Source organism: Schistocerca gregaria, chromosome 2 (assembly GCF_023897955.1).
Source record: "Schistocerca gregaria isolate iqSchGreg1 chromosome 2, iqSchGreg1.2, whole genome shotgun sequence".
NCBI lineage: Eukaryota > Metazoa > Arthropoda > Insecta > Orthoptera > Acrididae > Schistocerca > Schistocerca gregaria.
In genome coordinates, this window is record NC_064921.1 from 85,245,734 (window position 1) to 85,264,013 (window position 18,280).

The following is an 18,280-nucleotide window of genomic DNA, read 5'->3' on the forward strand; positions in this document are numbered from 1 at the left end:
GTATTCCTTTTTGCCTGCATCACTTACTGAACTTTTGTATTTTCTCCTTTCATCAATTAAATTCAGTATCTTTGCTGTTACCCAAGGATTTCTACTAGCCCTCGTCTTTTTACCTACTTGATCCTCTGCTGGCTTCACTACTTCATCCCTCAAAGCTACCGATTCTTCTTCCACTGTATTTCTTTCCCCCATTCTTGTCAATTGTTCCCTTATACACTCACTGAAACTCTGTACAATCTCTGGTTTAGTTAGTTTATCCAGGTCCCATCTCCTTAAATTCCCACCTTTTTGCAGTTTCTTCAGTTTTAATCTATAGTTCATAACCAATAGATTGTGGTCAGAGTCCTCATCTACTCCCAGAAATGTCTTACAATTTGAAACCTGGTTCCTAAATCTGTGTCTTACCATTATATAATCTATCTGAAACCTGTCAGTATCTCCAGGCTTCTTCCATTTATACAACCTTCTTTTATGATTCTTGAACCAAGTGTTAGCTATGATTAAGTTGTGCTCTGTGCAAAATTCCACCAGGCGGTTTCCTCTTTCATTTCTTACCCCCAATCCATATTCACCTACTACGTTTCCTTCTCTCCCTTTTCCTAATACCGAATTCCAGTCACTCATGACTTAAATTTTCGTCTCCATTCACTATCTGAATAATTTCTTTTATTTCATCATACATTTCTTCAATTTGTCATCTGCAGAGCTAGTCGGCATATAGACTTGTACTACTGTCGCAGGCGTGGGCTTCGTGTCTATCTTGGCCACAACAATGCGTTCGCCGTGCTGTTTGTAGTAGTTTACCCGCATTCCTATTGTTTTACTAAACCTGTTCCTGCATTACCCCTATTTATAACCCTGTATTCACCTGACCAGAAGCCTTGTTCCTCCTGCCACCGAACTTGACGAATTCCTACTATATTCAACTTTAACCTATCCATTTCCCTTTTAAAATTTTCTAACCTACCTGCCCGATTAAGGGATCTGACATTCCGCGCTCCTATCCGCAGAACGCCAGTTTTCTTTCTCCTGATAACGACGTCCTTCTGAGTAGTCCCCGCCCGGAAATCCGATTGGTGCGCTATTTTAGCTCCGGAATATTTTACCCAACAGGACGCCATCATCATTTATCCATACAATAAAGCTCCATGCCCTGGGGAAAAATTAGGGCCGTAGTTTCCCCTTGCTTTCAGCCGTTTGCAGTACCAGCACAGCAAGGCCGTTTTGGTTAGTGTTACAAGGGCAGATCAGTCAATCATCCAGACTGTTGCCCCTGCAACTACTGAAAAGGCTGCTGCCCCTCTTCAGGAACGACACCTTTGCCTGGCCTCTCAACAGATACCCCTCCGTTGTGGTTGCACCTACGGTACGGCTATCTGTATCGCTGAGGCACGCAAGCCTCTCCACCAACGGCAAGGTCCATGGTTCGTGGGGGGAGGGGGTAAGAAGGTATGAATACGTAATTTTATGTACTCTTCAGAAATGTGTAATTAAGATTTAGAAACTAACGTTTAAATGTATATAAACAGTAAAGAAGTTTGCTAATGTTTAACAACCACAAAATAAAACACCCACTGATGATGCTGCAACTGCAGCGAAACATGTCTGGGACAAACAAAAAAATTGCGTTTCGCTGAAGGTGGACCCTACCCAAAAACATATCTATTGTTAAAGCGAGCACAGACGAAAGAGATTCTACCTAAAGATGAGTTTCGATCTCCAGGCAGCAAAGTAACCCAGCATGGACTGACAAAGAAGGATATAAAAAGCAAAACAGCACTGTCGAAAAGGACATTCCTGGCGAAGAGAAATCTAGTAGTATCAAATATTGGATTTAATTTGAGGAAGAAATTTCAGAAAATGTAGTTGAACACAGTACTGTATGACAGTGAACCATGAACTGTGGGATAATCAGGAGAGAAGAGCAATGTAGCATTTGTGATGTGGTGTTACATAAGAATGTTAAAAAATTGGGTGGGCTGTTAAGGTAAGAATTGAGGAAGTTCTTGGCAGAATTGGAAAGGAAAGGAATATGTGGATAACATTGAAAGGAAGAAGGGGCAGGCTGATAGGACGTCTCTTAAGACAGAAGGGAATAACTTCCATAGTACTAGAAGGAGTCGTAGAAGATAAAAACTGTAGAGTAAGACAGAGATTGGAATACATCCAGCAAGTAATGGAGGACGTATTTTGCTACTACTGCCTTGAGAAGAATAGGTGAAGAGGTTGGCAAAGGAGAGGAATTCGTGGCAGGCTGCATAAAACCAGGCAGAAGACTGAAGACACAAAAAAAGCCTACGAAAATGAGAATGTGCGGAATGGATTGCAAACCTCACATTGTAGAAGGGACGAATTCTGACAAACACATACCAATTCACTAATCTCATTCCCATTAAATAAAACGCTAGGTGAGGATAATCTATTGTGGCATTGGAAGAATCACAAGGTTAAACCTCTCAATTTTTTTAGAGCACTGCCGATCTCACATCTGTTTTCAAGCTGTTTTCCAGACTGTTTGCCTTTAAAGTTGAAAGTGCAGATCAGTCAGTTCCATCTACAAACGCACAGCAGCAGTGTAGTTCTCGTTTCATAGACTATTCCTTTTACGTTAAAGTTGTCCAGGATAACTACATTGTTTCTTCAAGTAAAGTTTCCACATCTCCAAATAAAGTTATAAAAGTGATAGCACACTTTGCTCACCATATGTATGTGCAAAGCCTTTTCTCGGCTGTGAAAGTAAATAAATCAGAACTACGTTGCAACAGGAGTGCGAAAATTTGTGAAATCGACTCTGTCCACATGCCGAGAGTTTGTTTCAGATAAAAGTTATACTATATATTCTTGGGTGTCAAAAATAACTAAATAATACCGAAAATTGGTTTTGTGGTTGAAAAATATGAAATGCAGAACCAAGTCATGCAGTGCGACTCCTTTGCCATTTACACGCAAGAGGTCAACAGTTTTATCCATCCTAATGCGTAGAGGACGGAACGCTATTCGTTGCAGTGGTGTTTCTAGGTTGTCACTGTTCAAGCAGCAAAGAGGAAGGTGCATTAGTTCTATAATTTCGGTGTACTAAGAAAAGATTGTCAACACTGACAACCATCTAGTAAACATAAAGACCTGACAGCTGATTCCTTAGTCAAGAGAATGCTTAGCGTCACCGACCAAATATTTGACTTTTATATTCAGCTGTATTAGGCTCCAAAAATTCTAGGTCACACATATCCTCAGACATTGTTACTTGCGACTATGCATTGTATATACAGTGAGTCATCTGGAAGGTGAGTAATGTTCTATGGACAAAGGGCTACTATGGACGTGCCATTGTTAATATGCCAACTTGTCAGAAAACGTTTGGAGAGAAAAATGCTTTATTGAGTGGACTCCATTGGTAAAACATGAACTAAGTACAGGGTGTTTAAAAAATGACCGGTATATTTGAAACGGCAATAAAAACTAAACGAGCAGCGATAGAAATACACCGTTTGTTGCAATATGCTTGGGACAACAGTACATTTTCAGGCGGACAAACTTTCGAAATTACAGTAGTTACAATTTTAAACAACAGATGGCGCTGCAAGTGTTGTGAAAGATATAGAAGACTACGCAGTCTGTGGGTGCGCCATTCTGTACGTCGTCTTTCTGCTGTAAGCGTGTGCTGTTCACAACGTGCAAGTGTGCTGTGGACAACATGGTTTATTCCTTAGAACAGAGGATATTTCTGGTGTTGGAATTCCACCGCCTAGAACACAGTGTTGTTGCAACAAGACAAAGTTTTCAACGGAGGTTTAATGTAACCAAAGGACCGAAAAGCGATACAATAAAGGATCTGTTTGAAAAATTTCAACGGACTGGGAACCTGACGGATGAACGTGCTGGAAAGGTAGGGCGACCACGTACGGCAACCACAGAGGGCAACGCGCAGCTAGTGCAGCAGGTGATCCAACAGCGGCTTCGGGTTTCCGTTCGCCGTGTTGCAGCTGTGGTCCAAATGACGCCAACGTCCATGTATCGTCTCATGCGCCAGAGTTTACACCTCTATCCATACAAAATTGAAACGCGGCAACCCCTCAGCGCCAGTACATTGCTGCACGAGAGACATTCGCTAACGATATAGTGCACAGGATTGATGACGGCGATATGAATGTGTGCAGCGTTTGGTTTACTGACGAAGCTTATTTTCACCTGGACGGCTTCGTCAATAAACAGAACTGGCGCATATGGGGAACCGAAAAGCCCCATGTTGCAGTCCCAACGTCCCTGCATCCTCAAAAAGTACTGTTCTGGGCCTCCATTTCTTCATAAGGAATCATTGGCCCATTTTTCAGATCCGAAACGATTACTGCATCACGCTATCTGGACATTCTTCGTGAATTTGTGGCGGTACAAACGGCCTTAGACGACACTGCGAACACCTCGTGGTTTATGCAAGATGGTGCATGGCCACATCGTACGGCCGAAGTCTTTAAATTCCTGAATGAATATTTCGATGATCGTGTGATTGCTTTGGGCTATCCGAAACATACAGGAGGCGGCGTGGATTGGCCTCCCTATTCGCCAGACATCCCCTGTGACTTCTTTCTGTGGGGACACTTGAAAGACCAGGTGTACCGCCAGAATCCAGAAACAATTGAACAGCTGAAGCAGTACATCTCATCTGCAGGTGAAGCCATTCCGCCAGACACGTTGTCAAAGGTTTCGGGTAATTTCATTCAGAGACTACGCCATATTATTGCTACGCATGATGGATATGTGGAAAATATCGTACTATAGAGTTTCCCAGACCGCAGCGCCATCTGTTGTTGACAATTGCAACTACTGTAATTTCGAAAGTTTGCCTGCCTGAAAATGTACTGTTGTCCCAAGCATATTGCAACAAACGGTGTATTTCTATCGCTGCTCGTTTATTTTGTATTGCCGTTTCAAATATACCGGTCATTTTTGAAACACCCTGTATAATGGAAGTTATTTTAAGGAACTCCAGCTGTCTTGCAAAAAATGTTTCCTAATTACTTCCGTATTATGTTCCTACTTAATGACTCTGAGAGTCAGAAAACGCCTCTTCTCAGGAAATCAAGCTATGCTTTATAAATATAATAATAATAAAGGTCTTATTCTACTTCTTCCGCCCTTTATTAGGCTAATTGTAATCTGTTAAATGTTCATTCTTCCTTTTGGTCTACCAGGATCTGTTTTCTGGTTTAAGGGTCCTATTCTTTTCCACATTTTCAACTCCTTACAAATATATTCATTTCGTATTTTATCTGTTCTCTTTCATTCCTTCACCTCTCTAATAAATCTCATTAGTATTCCTTGTATCTGATTTCCTTGCCTTTTGTTCAATACCGATGATTCACTTTCGATTCACTTCCATGTAATACAGATGGCAAAGTGTTTTATAAAATTACATTCCTGTTCCTTTTTACATGTGTAAGCTTGCAAGACCTTAACACCATTCTCACTTCTTGTTGCAGGTGCACGATATAATTGTGATGCCAACTGGCCAATCGATTTAAGATAAAGATAGATGCTGTATCCATCTAATAACCATCGGGTAACGTTAATATTTCTCAGTGCTGATATGAGAAAAATTATGCAATATTACTATTGTACAGTTGGAAATGTTTTATACAATAAATAGTTCCTTGTTAAATAGTTTCTCTGTGTTTTTCTTTTTTTTTTACACCCAGCCACATTTCCCATAAATCTGTCCGAGTATACTGCATTTTAAAACGTTCGTCTACAGAACGCCATTGTTTTGATAACTTACGTCATCCAAAACCGTCTCAAGGCAAGAGGAACTAGGTACTCGGTGAATTTCATGCATATATTATGACATATTGGACTTTCATACTCTGTATGGTGCTTCACCAGTAGACCTCAAAAACGTCTGTAAGATAGCAAGCGAGTTTTCTAAAACAGTTGGTTCCACTTTTTAGTGATATTTTAGGTTCACAAAAAAATGCAGGGTAATACTTCGCAAGTGTATTTAGTACAACGTGCCAAAATGTGGCTACTAATTTAGCTGTAATTTCTGCACAAGTAGATACAAGACACAAACTGAAGAAGCCGATTTTTCACTTTCCACACGTACAAACATAATCAAACACAGACTAGGCACTTCATATTTTTATGCTTCATATGTTATTTCTGTTGTCCGTGTGGTGTGAAGATTGGTCTGACGTAGCTTTTCACGTTAGACTAACCCAACAAACCTGTTCATCTCTGTGTGACTACTGCAACCACGAATAAGTACTTAAGCGTCGGTCTTCCTTTTTTTTATATAACCCACGCACCCCTCCAGCACCAAACTGACAGTTCCTTGATATCTCACGATGTCTTATTATCGAACCCTTTTTTTACCCAAGTTCTTCCATGAATTTCTTTTCTCGCCAACTGTCTCAGTACTTCATCATTAGTTATCGAATCATCCATGCAACATTTAGTATTCCCCTCTTATCAGATCCGTTAATCGTTCACTTTTCAGTTTCTCCATGCAAACACTTTCAGGAAAGACTTCCCGTTACAACCGCATTCAGTGTTAACAAATTTCTTCTTCTTAGGAGTGCCTTTCTTGCTTTTGCCAGTCCACATTTTATATTCGCTGGTGTCATCAATTATTTGCCTCCCAAATAGCAAACATCATCTACTACTTTTGATGTCTCAATATCGTAGTTAACTCTGTCAGCATAATCTGATTTAATTCGACTACGTTCCATTGATCTTCGTTCAAGTTTGTTGATATTCAATTTGCAACCACTCTTCAAGTATCAGCAGTTGCTCCAAGTCCTTTGCTGTCTCTGACAGAATTACAATGCCATTGGCTAACCTCTAACTTCTTATTTTTCTTCCTAAACTTCAATCCCTGTTCGAAGTGTCTCGTTGGTATCCTGAACTTCTCGCTCGTAGTACAGATAAAATAACACAAGGGCAACACTACAACTCTGTCTCGCACCTTACTTCAAGCTCTGCCTTCCTATAATGTCCGTCGAGTCTTATTTCTGGTTTCTATACAAGTCTCAGAAAATGTTTCGCCCCTTTCTCTCTTAAAAATAGCTCCACTCTTACGGTTTGCTACCAATGTTTTCAGAAGGTTCGTTCTCTGGCAACCGTCAGAACTGAAAATCAGAACAGGAAATTCCCCCGCCCCCCAACAAAATTATCCTATTCCACACTCACTTTGTTCCATCTCCAGCTCATCCGGGATTTCATTGTGTCTGTATGGGTGAGAACGACACGCGTATCCAAAATCGATGCTTAGCTAAGAAAAGCAATCAGAATAATATCTGGAACAGTTACACCGACCTACACCTGTTTAATGGCTACCTGTACTACCTAATATAGGAGCACCTGAAATCAGAAGAAATCATATACTATTCAGACAATACAGTGAAATACTGTCGAACCTAACTATTTCTAACACTAGGACCTAACGCTATGGTAAATAGGTTATTGGATGTTGCCCTACGATCCAGGAAGTTAACGGAAAAGATTGTGGAACAGAAGCAAGGTCAAGAATAGAAGCCTGGTTGATGATCCAAACATACCAGTCGAGAGCTTTAACCTTTCGACAAGAGTATGGACTACCGTAAACAGTGAGAGGACAGGCGTCGAAGAGTGTAGGGAGATGATGACGACATGGAGTCTCTCGAACTGAGCTCCGTGTCAATGTGAACTCAACCAATCGATGGACCAACTGGTCGAGTGCTCTCTTCATGGCTTTAATGATGAACTTGAGAGCATATATAAAATCCGGACAGTGCCATAGACTGGCTTAAAAACGTCTTATTGTGTAAAATGTTGTATTCCGTTGTGCTGAATCTTTGTTATTTTTTGCTGTAATCTCCTTTTTTAGTATTCGCTTTGGAAATGCAGAAAGAATAAATAAGAAAAAGATCATAGGGCAACACGGAATAAATTCTGTAGCAATTGAGGAAGCAAAAGAGGGAATTTATGTAGAAGGGTGAAGGAGATTGTACTATATGTCAAAGAAATGATGGAAGACGTTGTGTGTAAGTGTTACTTCGAGATGAACAGTCTATGAGTTTGGTACGGGAGACAAGTACGTTTCCGACCACATGAAACCGGTGACAAGGCTGAAGGAAAAATAAAGGCAGAGGTAAAGTACCCATAAATGAACAGAATTTCCGATTCTCGAATAATGTGGCAGGTGCTCAAAATATCAGGTATTGCATGGAATACAATTTTAATAAAGATAGAAGCAACAACATTAGAATGACGACTCACGTGAGTGCAAATACGTTACGCAAACTTCTCTTTCTCTTACAAAAATTCTAATTACTGTGTTACTAGATGACTCTGAATGTCTGTTAAATAAAAATTAATTTGACAATTCAGATAATTCTCCACTAATGTTCTTTCGAATTCTAAATGTTGACAAAGAAACATGCTGTAGTGAAATAAAAAGCTTTGTGTAGAAAATGCAGTTCTGTCTTATAGTTCAACAAGTATTTAAAATTTTACTTCTCTTCTTGACTGAATTGGCTCTACCAACATAGGATCGGTAGAATCACCAGAACAGAAAACGAAAGTAATAACTAATTGAAAATAACGAACACTGTAACAGAGATTACAAATATACTTGTTGTAGCTGGGATTCACAGTCAAACTTTTTGAAGGGCATCATCTTTACGCCAGTGACTGCTATAGGTTTTTATTACACTACTGCAATTTTGGCCTTAGGCCATTATCAAGTGATGTTATAGCTTTAAGCCATGTCATCGTAATGTAAGCTGACACATCTGTATGTCGCTGTCAATCCTGCCCGGTGTAAGAACGACACGAATGTATTTAACAGGACTGAGAACGATACACCAATGTGTCAGCTCACGTTGCGTCGACATGGCTTAAAGCAATAAACCACTTGCTAATGGCCTAAGCCCGAAATTGAAATAGTGCAATAAGAACCTATAACAGTCACTAGCGTAAACATGATCTTCTTCAAAAAGAGATCACAAAGTTTAATCACAGTGAATATGAGGTCGGTACAGTAAGTAATGCAATGCTTTTGCCGGCCGCGGTGGCCGTGCGGTTCTGGCGCTGCAGTCCGGAACCGCGGGGCTGCTACGGTCGCAGGTTCGAATCCTGCCTCGGGCATGGGTGTGTGTGATGTCCTTAGGTTAGTTAGGTTTAAGTAGTTGTAAGTTCTAGGGGACTTACGACCTAAGATGTTGAGTCCCATAGTGCTCAGAGCCATTTGAACCATTTTTTCAATTTTTCAACATTATCTCCGTTCAGTGCGACTGGCTTACGTCACCGTGCTGATAGGGTTGAATACCCCTGTGGTACCACTCTACTGGTTGACGTCGGAGCCAATGTCCTGCTGCATCAACAACATCCCCATCGTCCACTTACTACTTCTCCTGGTGTGCGTCCTTCATTGACACAAACAGATGGAAGTCGGAAGCTGCAGACATCCGGGATTTAGGGTTCGAAAGGAAGAACAGCCCGAAGAAGTTCTGTGAGCTCCTCTCAGGTGCGCATACTCGTGTGAGGCCTTGCGTTGTCATAGAGAAGGAGTTAGTTTGCATTGTTGTGGCGATGAACATGCTGAAGCCTTTTCTTCCATTTCCTGTGGGTACCACAGTACAATTCCTATTTGATCATTGCACCATGAGGGTGGACACCAAACAGAATAACCCCTTCATAGTTCAAGAAGATCATCGGCATACCTCCACTTCCTGAGGGTCTGCCTTTGAACTTTTTCTTCGGAGGAGAGGTGGTGTGCCGCCACTGCACGGTCTGCCGTTTTGTTTCTGATTCGGAGTGATGAACTCATGTTTAATCGCTTGTGTCGATACCCGACATAAACTGTCACGACCGGCCTCGTAAGGCGCAAGCCATTCCGCACAGATGGTCCTTCGTTGGTCTTTGTGGTCTTCTGTTAAGACGTGAGGAGCCTAGCGGGCACACAGCTATGAGTACCCCGACAGGTGGACGAGTGTGTCAGTATTGCCAACATAGGCGTCCAGTTGAGCAGCGAGATATTTTATTGTGATACGTCGTTGACCTCGAATGAGAATGTCCACACATCCCATCGTAGTACGAGTGTGCAGCCGGAAGGCACACGGGAGATGGGGCACTTTTACGCGACGTTGTTGCGATGATGATAGACGCCTCGCCCACCGGCTCACCGTGCTTTTGTTCGCTGCCAGGTCTCTGTAGACATTCTGCAAGCGCGTATGAACATCTGCGATGCTCTTGTTTTCCGCCAAAGGATATCAGGTCTCTGCTAGAAATTTACGTGCATTACAGACGCCATTTTGAAAGCAATGTATAGCGTCGTCACCTATCAGAACGTCAAGAAACTATAGGGTCTGAAGCGACGATACTCCACGATGTCGCACAACGAATTCCGCATTTTTCAACCGAAATTGACCGAGAAAAAAAAGTGTTGCATACTTATTGAATATCTCTCGTACATTTCGTTACTTATGAGCAACCTTTATAGATCTCCTTTTAACCCAAGTAACCCAGTGATAGGCAAGTCTGTAGGCTTTCGTGCCCGTTGTCACTGAGGTTAAAATCTTCTGGGTTATTAGGTCGCGTCAAACTTCTTCTAAAACGATCGACGTTTCGACCCCTCTGCTGTGATCTTCCTCAGGATCTTCTGGTGTCCACTCCTGCTACAACACTCTGCACTAGCAGTACTGGACACCAGAAGATCATGATCCTGAGGAAGATCTCAGCAGAGGGGTCGAAACGTCGACCTATTTAGAAGAAACATAAAGCGGCCTAATAACCCAGAACATTTTAACTTCAACCCAGCGATACGTCACCCGTCATACATTTCGTTACTTAGAGAAACCTTTAAACATCTCCTTATAACCCAAGTAACCCAGTGGTATGTCACATTATGTGATATGCAGGGCAAAAATTCAACACAACTTGGTATCCAAGCTTGAGTACCCCAGGGAAGCATCTTGGAGCCCTTCTATTTCAACCTGTACATTAACGATTTCACAGCAACACAAAACACGACGTTAGCCATCTATGCGGATGACACAGCCATCCTTGCGCAAGATTACAAACGGTCGAACATTAATTCACGAATACAGACGGCACTCAGAACTGCCGAACTTTGGTTGGAACGATGGTGTATTAAAGTAAACGTCGACAAGTACGAAGTAGTTCTGTTTACATGCTGACCGAAAATACTGCGCAAACATCAACACAGTAGACAGATAACGCTACAAACACGCCAAGTATGTTTCCGAGAGAAAGTCAGATATTTTGGTGTGTGGCTGGACCGGAAACTTACATGGGGGGGACCACATAAGTTGCCAACAGAGCTCACGCTAGGTTCAAACAGCTCTACCCAATGCACAACAGGGAAAGAACACTGAGTAGAAGGGTGTCGAGGTCCATATACACGACACTGATTAGACCTCTGATGACGTACGCAGCCCCCGTCTGTGGATATGCAGATCCTACACGCCTGCGCTGCCTGCAGATCGTACAGAACAAAATGCTACGAATCACTAACAACGCTCCACGCTATACACGCACCGTGCATCTTCACAAAGAATACCGCCTTGAAACCATCAAGGAAGTATTCAAAAAAACACGCCCCACGACTATACAATCCTTTCTTCCTTATTCTGGGAAACTACGATCACAACCATAGGTGGTAGCATAAGCTGCCAAAGACACTACTAGCTAGGGCATAACCACCTGTGGCAAGCTAACGTACACCAACAAGCGACAAACGTCGGCAAGCCCCTACATATCAGCAACGTTGACTGGTAATTACCAGCTGCTATTAGAGCCGACCAACAGGCCACAGCAGGGACACCGACGAGCTCGCCCACAGTCGCAAAAACAATTGCCTACGTCACCCTACACTGTGTATCCGATATATGACCTATCGGACACAAAAACGATGATAACCCTAACTGTTGGAAGTTGCTGACGCTGACCGGGAGATCAACATCGGCACCCAGCGGCAGCCGCCGAGTAACAGCACCGCACAACGTCAAAGGTATCGACATGCATGACACCCACTGCTAACAAAGCATACCCTTGCACGACCTATCGCAGGCAGCCGGACATCCGCTACTGCTCTTACCACCCGACTTAACTATCGTAGACGTTTCCCCCCTCCCCCCCCCCCCTAGGCTCTTGCCTTGGCACTTTTTATCCTCAGCCCTTCAAACCGCTACCATTCGTTCGACTTCCACTCAATCAACTCCAGATGAGCGCGTATTGATGGTTAACCTTGATCAGACGTACGCAAACATCGCAGTACCCAAAACCTGCGACGCCTCACTCTAGTGAAAACTAACCCTTATGCAGAGATGGCAATAGGCTTTTTGAGTTGGCCTTCATGCCGGTGTGGGCGTGGAGGGGCTCCACCTCTTAATAAAAAAAATGGTATGTCACGCATGTTAAATACTAGGTGGTGATTGAACTATTGTGCAACGACACAGGAAAAGAAATTCAGTTGACTCAAGAATAATTGCAGCGCAAATCTGAGTTTTCAGAGTACAGGACCGTTTTGCCACCTACACACAGTTTCAGAGATAGACGGATCATTGATCTTGACGCAACACGTAACACGCTTATCGCTTATGGCCACTGATAAATCGCCGACACCTACACAGAGTTTCTCAGACATCCGGCCCCGTGGCTTTGACATATGACGCAATGCCCTTATCGTTACATCGGCACATCGCCGGCACCGGCAGGAATCTTCCCACTCTCCGTGGACTCGTCTAGCTAGTCCCACAGCCGCGCCAGTAAGCCAGTTCACACAGCGATGGGCATCGAGAAATACAGGGGACGCGTCGCATTGGTTACTGGCGCCAGCGGAGGCATCGGTTCTGCCATAGTGCAGGCGCTGCTCAAGCATGGACTCACCGTCGTGGGAATGGCCAGGAGGGTCGAAAAGATTAAGGTAAGGACTCCTCAGCACTGCAGTATATACGGGACAACACATTTGTTATCAACATAGCATTCGAATGCTCAAGGCACTGTGCTTAGGCCACTGCTAATTCATAATATTTAGTAAGAAGATGCTCTGGTTCGTTGACAGTAATATCACGAGAAAAATCTAGTAATTTCATAACAGGATTGGGGCGAACAGTGTGATAGATGTACACAGCGAGTAGATGACATTCAAACATTCGACAATGCAACATTTGATAATCTTCGGTGCAATTTGAAAGAAGCCGTAGTTGTAGTACGTTTCTTTTACATGTCCACAGATTCTCGTGGGCGAAATAAGCAGAGCAGGTGTGTACCGCGCATTTCGCCAACATGTAACTGGAATTGCTGCGTGACTTTCATATAATGTTGCTTGTTTGCAATTTGCACTAATACTGAATGTTTCAGATTGCACGTATCTGCCCAGATTCAAAAGGCTTTTTTTTTTTTTAGTAACTGTTGCTGCTAGGAATGCAAATCGAAATACATCGAACGACGAAAAGTGACCTTTCAGAGGTCTATCTTCGTTATCATCCATGTAAGTGGCGTGTTTTCGAGTGGTGGTCCCACGCAGATAAGATCTGTGTGTGACAGTCTGAGTCATTTCCTCTGAATCACACAGATCTCCAAGCCATTAATCGTATCTTAAATCAGACGCAATAGGAAAGTGTAGTATTAAGATCTATGACGTGGGCAACGATTATGTGTGAGTAATATTTCAGTTTCTCTAAGAGCAAAAAAGTGTTACGAAGATTACCCTGGAAAGTAAAAAAGGAAGGTTTTCGTTCTTAAATGTCTATGTGTGATAAATCGTGAATTTTCCGCATGCCACAGCTCCAAATCGAGCGCTGCTACTTTGACGTACTAGGAAGAAGTTTCACAGTGCCACCACAGTATAATTTTTAAAACAAAGACTCCGTAACACAATTATGTGCAATGTAACATCGAAAAAGCACTAGTATGCTTACCGTTTGCCCTAAAGCAAAAGAAAAAGTTACCTTAACTTCAGCTGTAACACCTGCCATTACGAAACGAGACACCCTTGCGTATATCTCTATAAAACCCTGAGCCACGTCCATTTCAGACGTTGAATACACTTTATTAAGATGCACGTCAATTAAAACTAAAAACTAAACTCCTTCCGAACAGGCCATGAAGGCCCAACGGTACAAAGGAAATGACTCAGACTATCATTCACAGATCTTATCTTCGTGGGACCACTGCACGAAAACACACCACTTGCACGAATGAATAAAAACGAAGATAGGCCTCTGAAAAGTGACCTTCCGTCCTTCGATGTGTTGTGGTTGGCAGGAGGCCGATAGGCACACGTTTTATCTCACGCAGGCTGGCGTGAGGTCTGGAACATGACAAGGGAATTAGAAGTGAGAAAAACGGACGTAGCTGGTGGAATACTTAACTTTAATCCATTAATGACGAAACTCGCTCTTGTCGGTACGTGATTTACAGTATCAATAGCACGGATACTGGCGCCTTGCTAGGTCGTAGCAAATAACGTAGCTAAAGGCTATGCTAACTATCGTCTCGGCAAATGAGAGCGTAGAAGTCAGTGAACCATCGCTAGCAAAGTCGGCTGTACAACTGGGGCGAGTGCTAGGAAGTCTCTCTAGACCTGCCGTGTGGCGGCGCTCGGTCTGCAATCACTGATAGTGGTGACACGCGGGTCCGACGTATACTACCGGACCGCGGCCGATTTAAAGGCTACCACCTAGCAAGTGCGGTGTCTGGCGGTGACACCACACGATGTATTTCGATTTGCGTTCCTGGCAGCAACTGTTACTCAGCCCACAGGCGTCACTGGTTACGGATATGGAAAAGATGCATGTCAGTGGCATATACAAAATTCATGATACGTTTCCCCATGTCTGTCAGTATTAACTATGGAATGATATATGCACGACGCTTACAGATATACCTTATGTCGTTAAGTCGTTCATTGATTTGTGGAAGGGGACCAAACAGCGAGGTCATCGGTTCCATGACATTAGGAAACGATGGGGATGCAAGTCAGTCGCTCCGTTTCAAATGAACCATCCCGGAATTTGCCTGAAGCGATTTAGGGAAATCACGGAAACCCTAAACCAGGATGGCCGGATGCGGGTTTCAAATGTCATCCTTCCGAAAAGCGAGTCCAGTGTGCTAACCACTGCGCCACCTCACTCGGTCCCTTTACGTACTGCACTGAGTTTGGGAACAATGTATGTTAAAGAAAAAAATTCCGTTTCGTATAACCAGGTATTCGATACTTTTTGAAATACATTCATGACGACAAGCATGTTGGAAGTCAGATGTACACTGTGTAGTCGCATTAATGTAGCCTTTTGCCAAGAACCTGAGTATCCACCTGTTGTAGCGTGGACCGCCACGAGACGTGCAAGCAGTCATTCAATGAGTTTCTGTGATGTACCAACAGGGCTGTGGAGCCATGCCGACTCCAGTGCTGTGGCTAGCTGCTCTGGGTTTCTTGGTTGAGGATCGATGCCGCGAACAGCCCAAATAAAGTGGTTCCACAGATTATTAACTGTGCTTAACCTAAGAGCTGGTGGTCAGAGAAGTACGGTAAATTCATCCTGGTGCTAGCCATGCGGTGTGGCCGCGCGGGTTGAGGTCAAATGTCACGGATTGTTCGACCCCTCCCGCCGTATGTTCGACCCCCCGCCCCCCTTGCGCATGGGTGTGAGTGTGTGTGTGTGTGTGTGTGTGTGTGTGTGTGTGTGTGTGTGTGTGTGTTGTTTTTAGCAGAAGTTAGTTTAATTATTGTGTAAGTCTAGGGACCGAAGACCTCAGCAGTTTGGTCCCTTAGGGATTCACTCACTCACACACACACACACACACACACACACACACACACACACACACACACAAAATCAATCATCCTGGTGCTCTGCAAACCACGCACGTACACTGCGAGCTGTGTAAGAGACAAAACAAACTGTATGTAGGGGTGGAAAAGGTGCTCAAGGATAGATCCACATTGTGTTGACCCAATATGCCTTCTAGAATAACGAGGTCACCCAGGAGGTGCCACGAAGACATTCTAGTTCTGGAGATTCTTGCAAGTCGTTTGTCTTCAGACGTTTCACCCCGTACACGCCAACGACCATCTGTACAATGGCGCATAAAATGTGCTTCATCTGAAAAGGTCACACGAAGCCAGTCAGTGGACGTCCAGTTGGGAGACTGGCGTGGAAATTCCGGTTACATTGCACACATTCGTAGTTCTCCTGAGCATCCGAATTATCATCTCCTTTTCCCACCAAAGGCGGTTCACCTCCCACATCGGCGACACAGGTTACGGTTTACGATCGCCGGTGGTACTCGGTCACTCTCGTGTGAACTAGAGTAATTTCCTTTACCATCTCCCCTCCGTGTCCATCGGCATATACACTCCTGGAAATTGAAATAAGAACACCGTGAATTCATTGTCCCAGGAAGGGGAAACTTTATTGACACATTCCTGGGGTCAGATACATCACATGATCACGCTGACAGAACCACAGGCACATAGACACAGGCAACAGAGCATGCACAATGTCGGCACTAGTACAGTGTATATCCACCTTTCGCAGCAATGCAGGCTGCTATTCTCCCATGGAGACGATCGTAGAGATGCTGGATGTAGTCCTGTGGAACGGCTTGCCATGCCATTTCCACCTGGCGCCTCAGTTGGACCAGCGTTCGTGCTGGACGTGCAGACCACGTGAGACGACGCTTCATCCAGTCCCAAACATGCTCAATGGGGGACAGATCCGGAGATCTTGCTGGCCAGGGTAGTTGACTCACACCTTCTAGAGCACGTTGGGTGACACGGGATACATGCGGACGTGCATTGTCCTGTTGGAACAGCAAGTTCTCTTGCCGGTCTAGGAATGGTAGAACCATGGGTTCGATGACGGTTTGGATGTACCGTGCACTATTCAGTGTCCCCTCGACGATCACCAGAGGTGTACGGCCAGTGTAGAAGATCGCTCCCCACACCATGATGCCGGGTGTTGGCCCTGTGTGCCTCGGTCGTATGCAGTCCTGATTGTGGCGCTCACCTGCATGGCGCCAAACACGCATACGACCATCATTGGCACCAAGGCAGAAGCGACTCTCATCGCTGAAGACGACACGTCTCCATTCGTCCCTCCATTCACGCCTGTCGCGACACCACTGGAGGCGGGCTGCACGATGTTGGGGCGTGAGCGGAAGACGGCCTAACGGTGTGCGGGACTGTAGCCCAGATTCATGGAGACGGTTGCGAATGGTCCTCGCCGATACCCCAGCAGCAACAGTGTCCCTAATTTGCTGGGAAGTGGCGGTGCGGTCCCCAACGGCACTGCATAGGATCCTACGGTCTTGGCGTGCATCCGTGCGTCGCTGCAGTCCGGTCCCAGGTCGACGGGCACGTGCACCTTCCGCCGACCACTGGCGACAACATCGATGTACTGTGGAGACCTCACGCCCCACGTGTTGAGCAATTCGGCGGTACGTCCACCCGGCCTCCCGCATGCCCACTATACGCCCTCGCTCCAAGTCCGTCAACTGCACATACGGTTCACGTCCACGCTGTGGCGGCATGCTACCAGTCTTAAAGACTGCGATGGAGCTCCGTATGGCACGGCAAACTGGCTGACACTGACGGCGGCGGTGCACAAATGCTGCGCAGCTAGCGCCATTCGACGGCCAATACCGCGGTTCCTGGTGTGTCCGCTGTGCCGTGCGTGTGATCATTGCTTGTACAGCCCTCTCGCAGTGCCCGGAGCAAGTATGGTGGGTCTGACACACCGGTGTCAATGTGTTCTTTTTTCCATTTCCAGGAGTGTATTTCCGTGATGTATACGTAGACCGCGGCTTCGTGTGTTCCTTTTTCTTGGCCCTAAGGACTCAGTTACTTCCGCAGCTCTACACTCTCACTTCCTCTCGATTCTTGCCATATCCCGGGGCTCTGAAGTAGTTTACACCGACGACTCGGTAGTTGATTGTCATGTTGTCTTCGCCTATGTTCGCAGAGGGCATATTGAACAACACTCCTTGCCAGATGGCTGCAGTGTTTTCTCTGCAGCTGGTGGCCATATGTCGTGATCTTGGTCAGTTCCGCTCATGCCCTGGCGAGTCATTGCTTCTCTGTACTGACTCCTTGAGCAGCCTCCAAGCTATCGACCGTGTTACCCTCGCCATCCCTTCGTAGCGACCACCCAGGAGTCCATCTATGCCCTGGAACGGCCCAGTCGTTCAGTGGTGTTTGTCTGGACCCTAAAACACGTCGGCATCCCAGGCAATGAACTTGCTGACAGGCTGGCCAAACACGGAAACCGCTTATGGAGAT

At 44.7% G+C, this 18,280-nt stretch overlaps 1 protein-coding gene across 4 annotated transcripts in view; it reads left to right on the forward strand.

Annotated features, from left to right (window-relative positions):
• The window catches only part of LOC126336364 (dehydrogenase/reductase SDR family member 11-like), a 477,124-nt gene that overhangs the window by 43,008 nt on the left and 415,836 nt on the right, over nucleotides 1–18,280 (forward strand). The window contains exon 6 of one of the 4 annotated variants that reach the window (XM_049999969.1): nucleotides 5,478–5,661. The exons of 1 other annotated variant lie outside the window; for it this stretch is intronic. In XM_049999969.1, coding sequence (XP_049855926.1) covers nucleotides 5,478–5,519 — 42 coding nt within the window. In that variant the 3' untranslated portion in view covers nucleotides 5,520–5,661. Of the gene's footprint in view, nucleotides 1–5,477; nucleotides 5,662–12,698; nucleotides 12,920–18,280 lie in introns of those variants that run through there. 2 more of the 4 variants (XM_049999962.1, XM_049999963.1) reach the window with 2 other exon arrangements.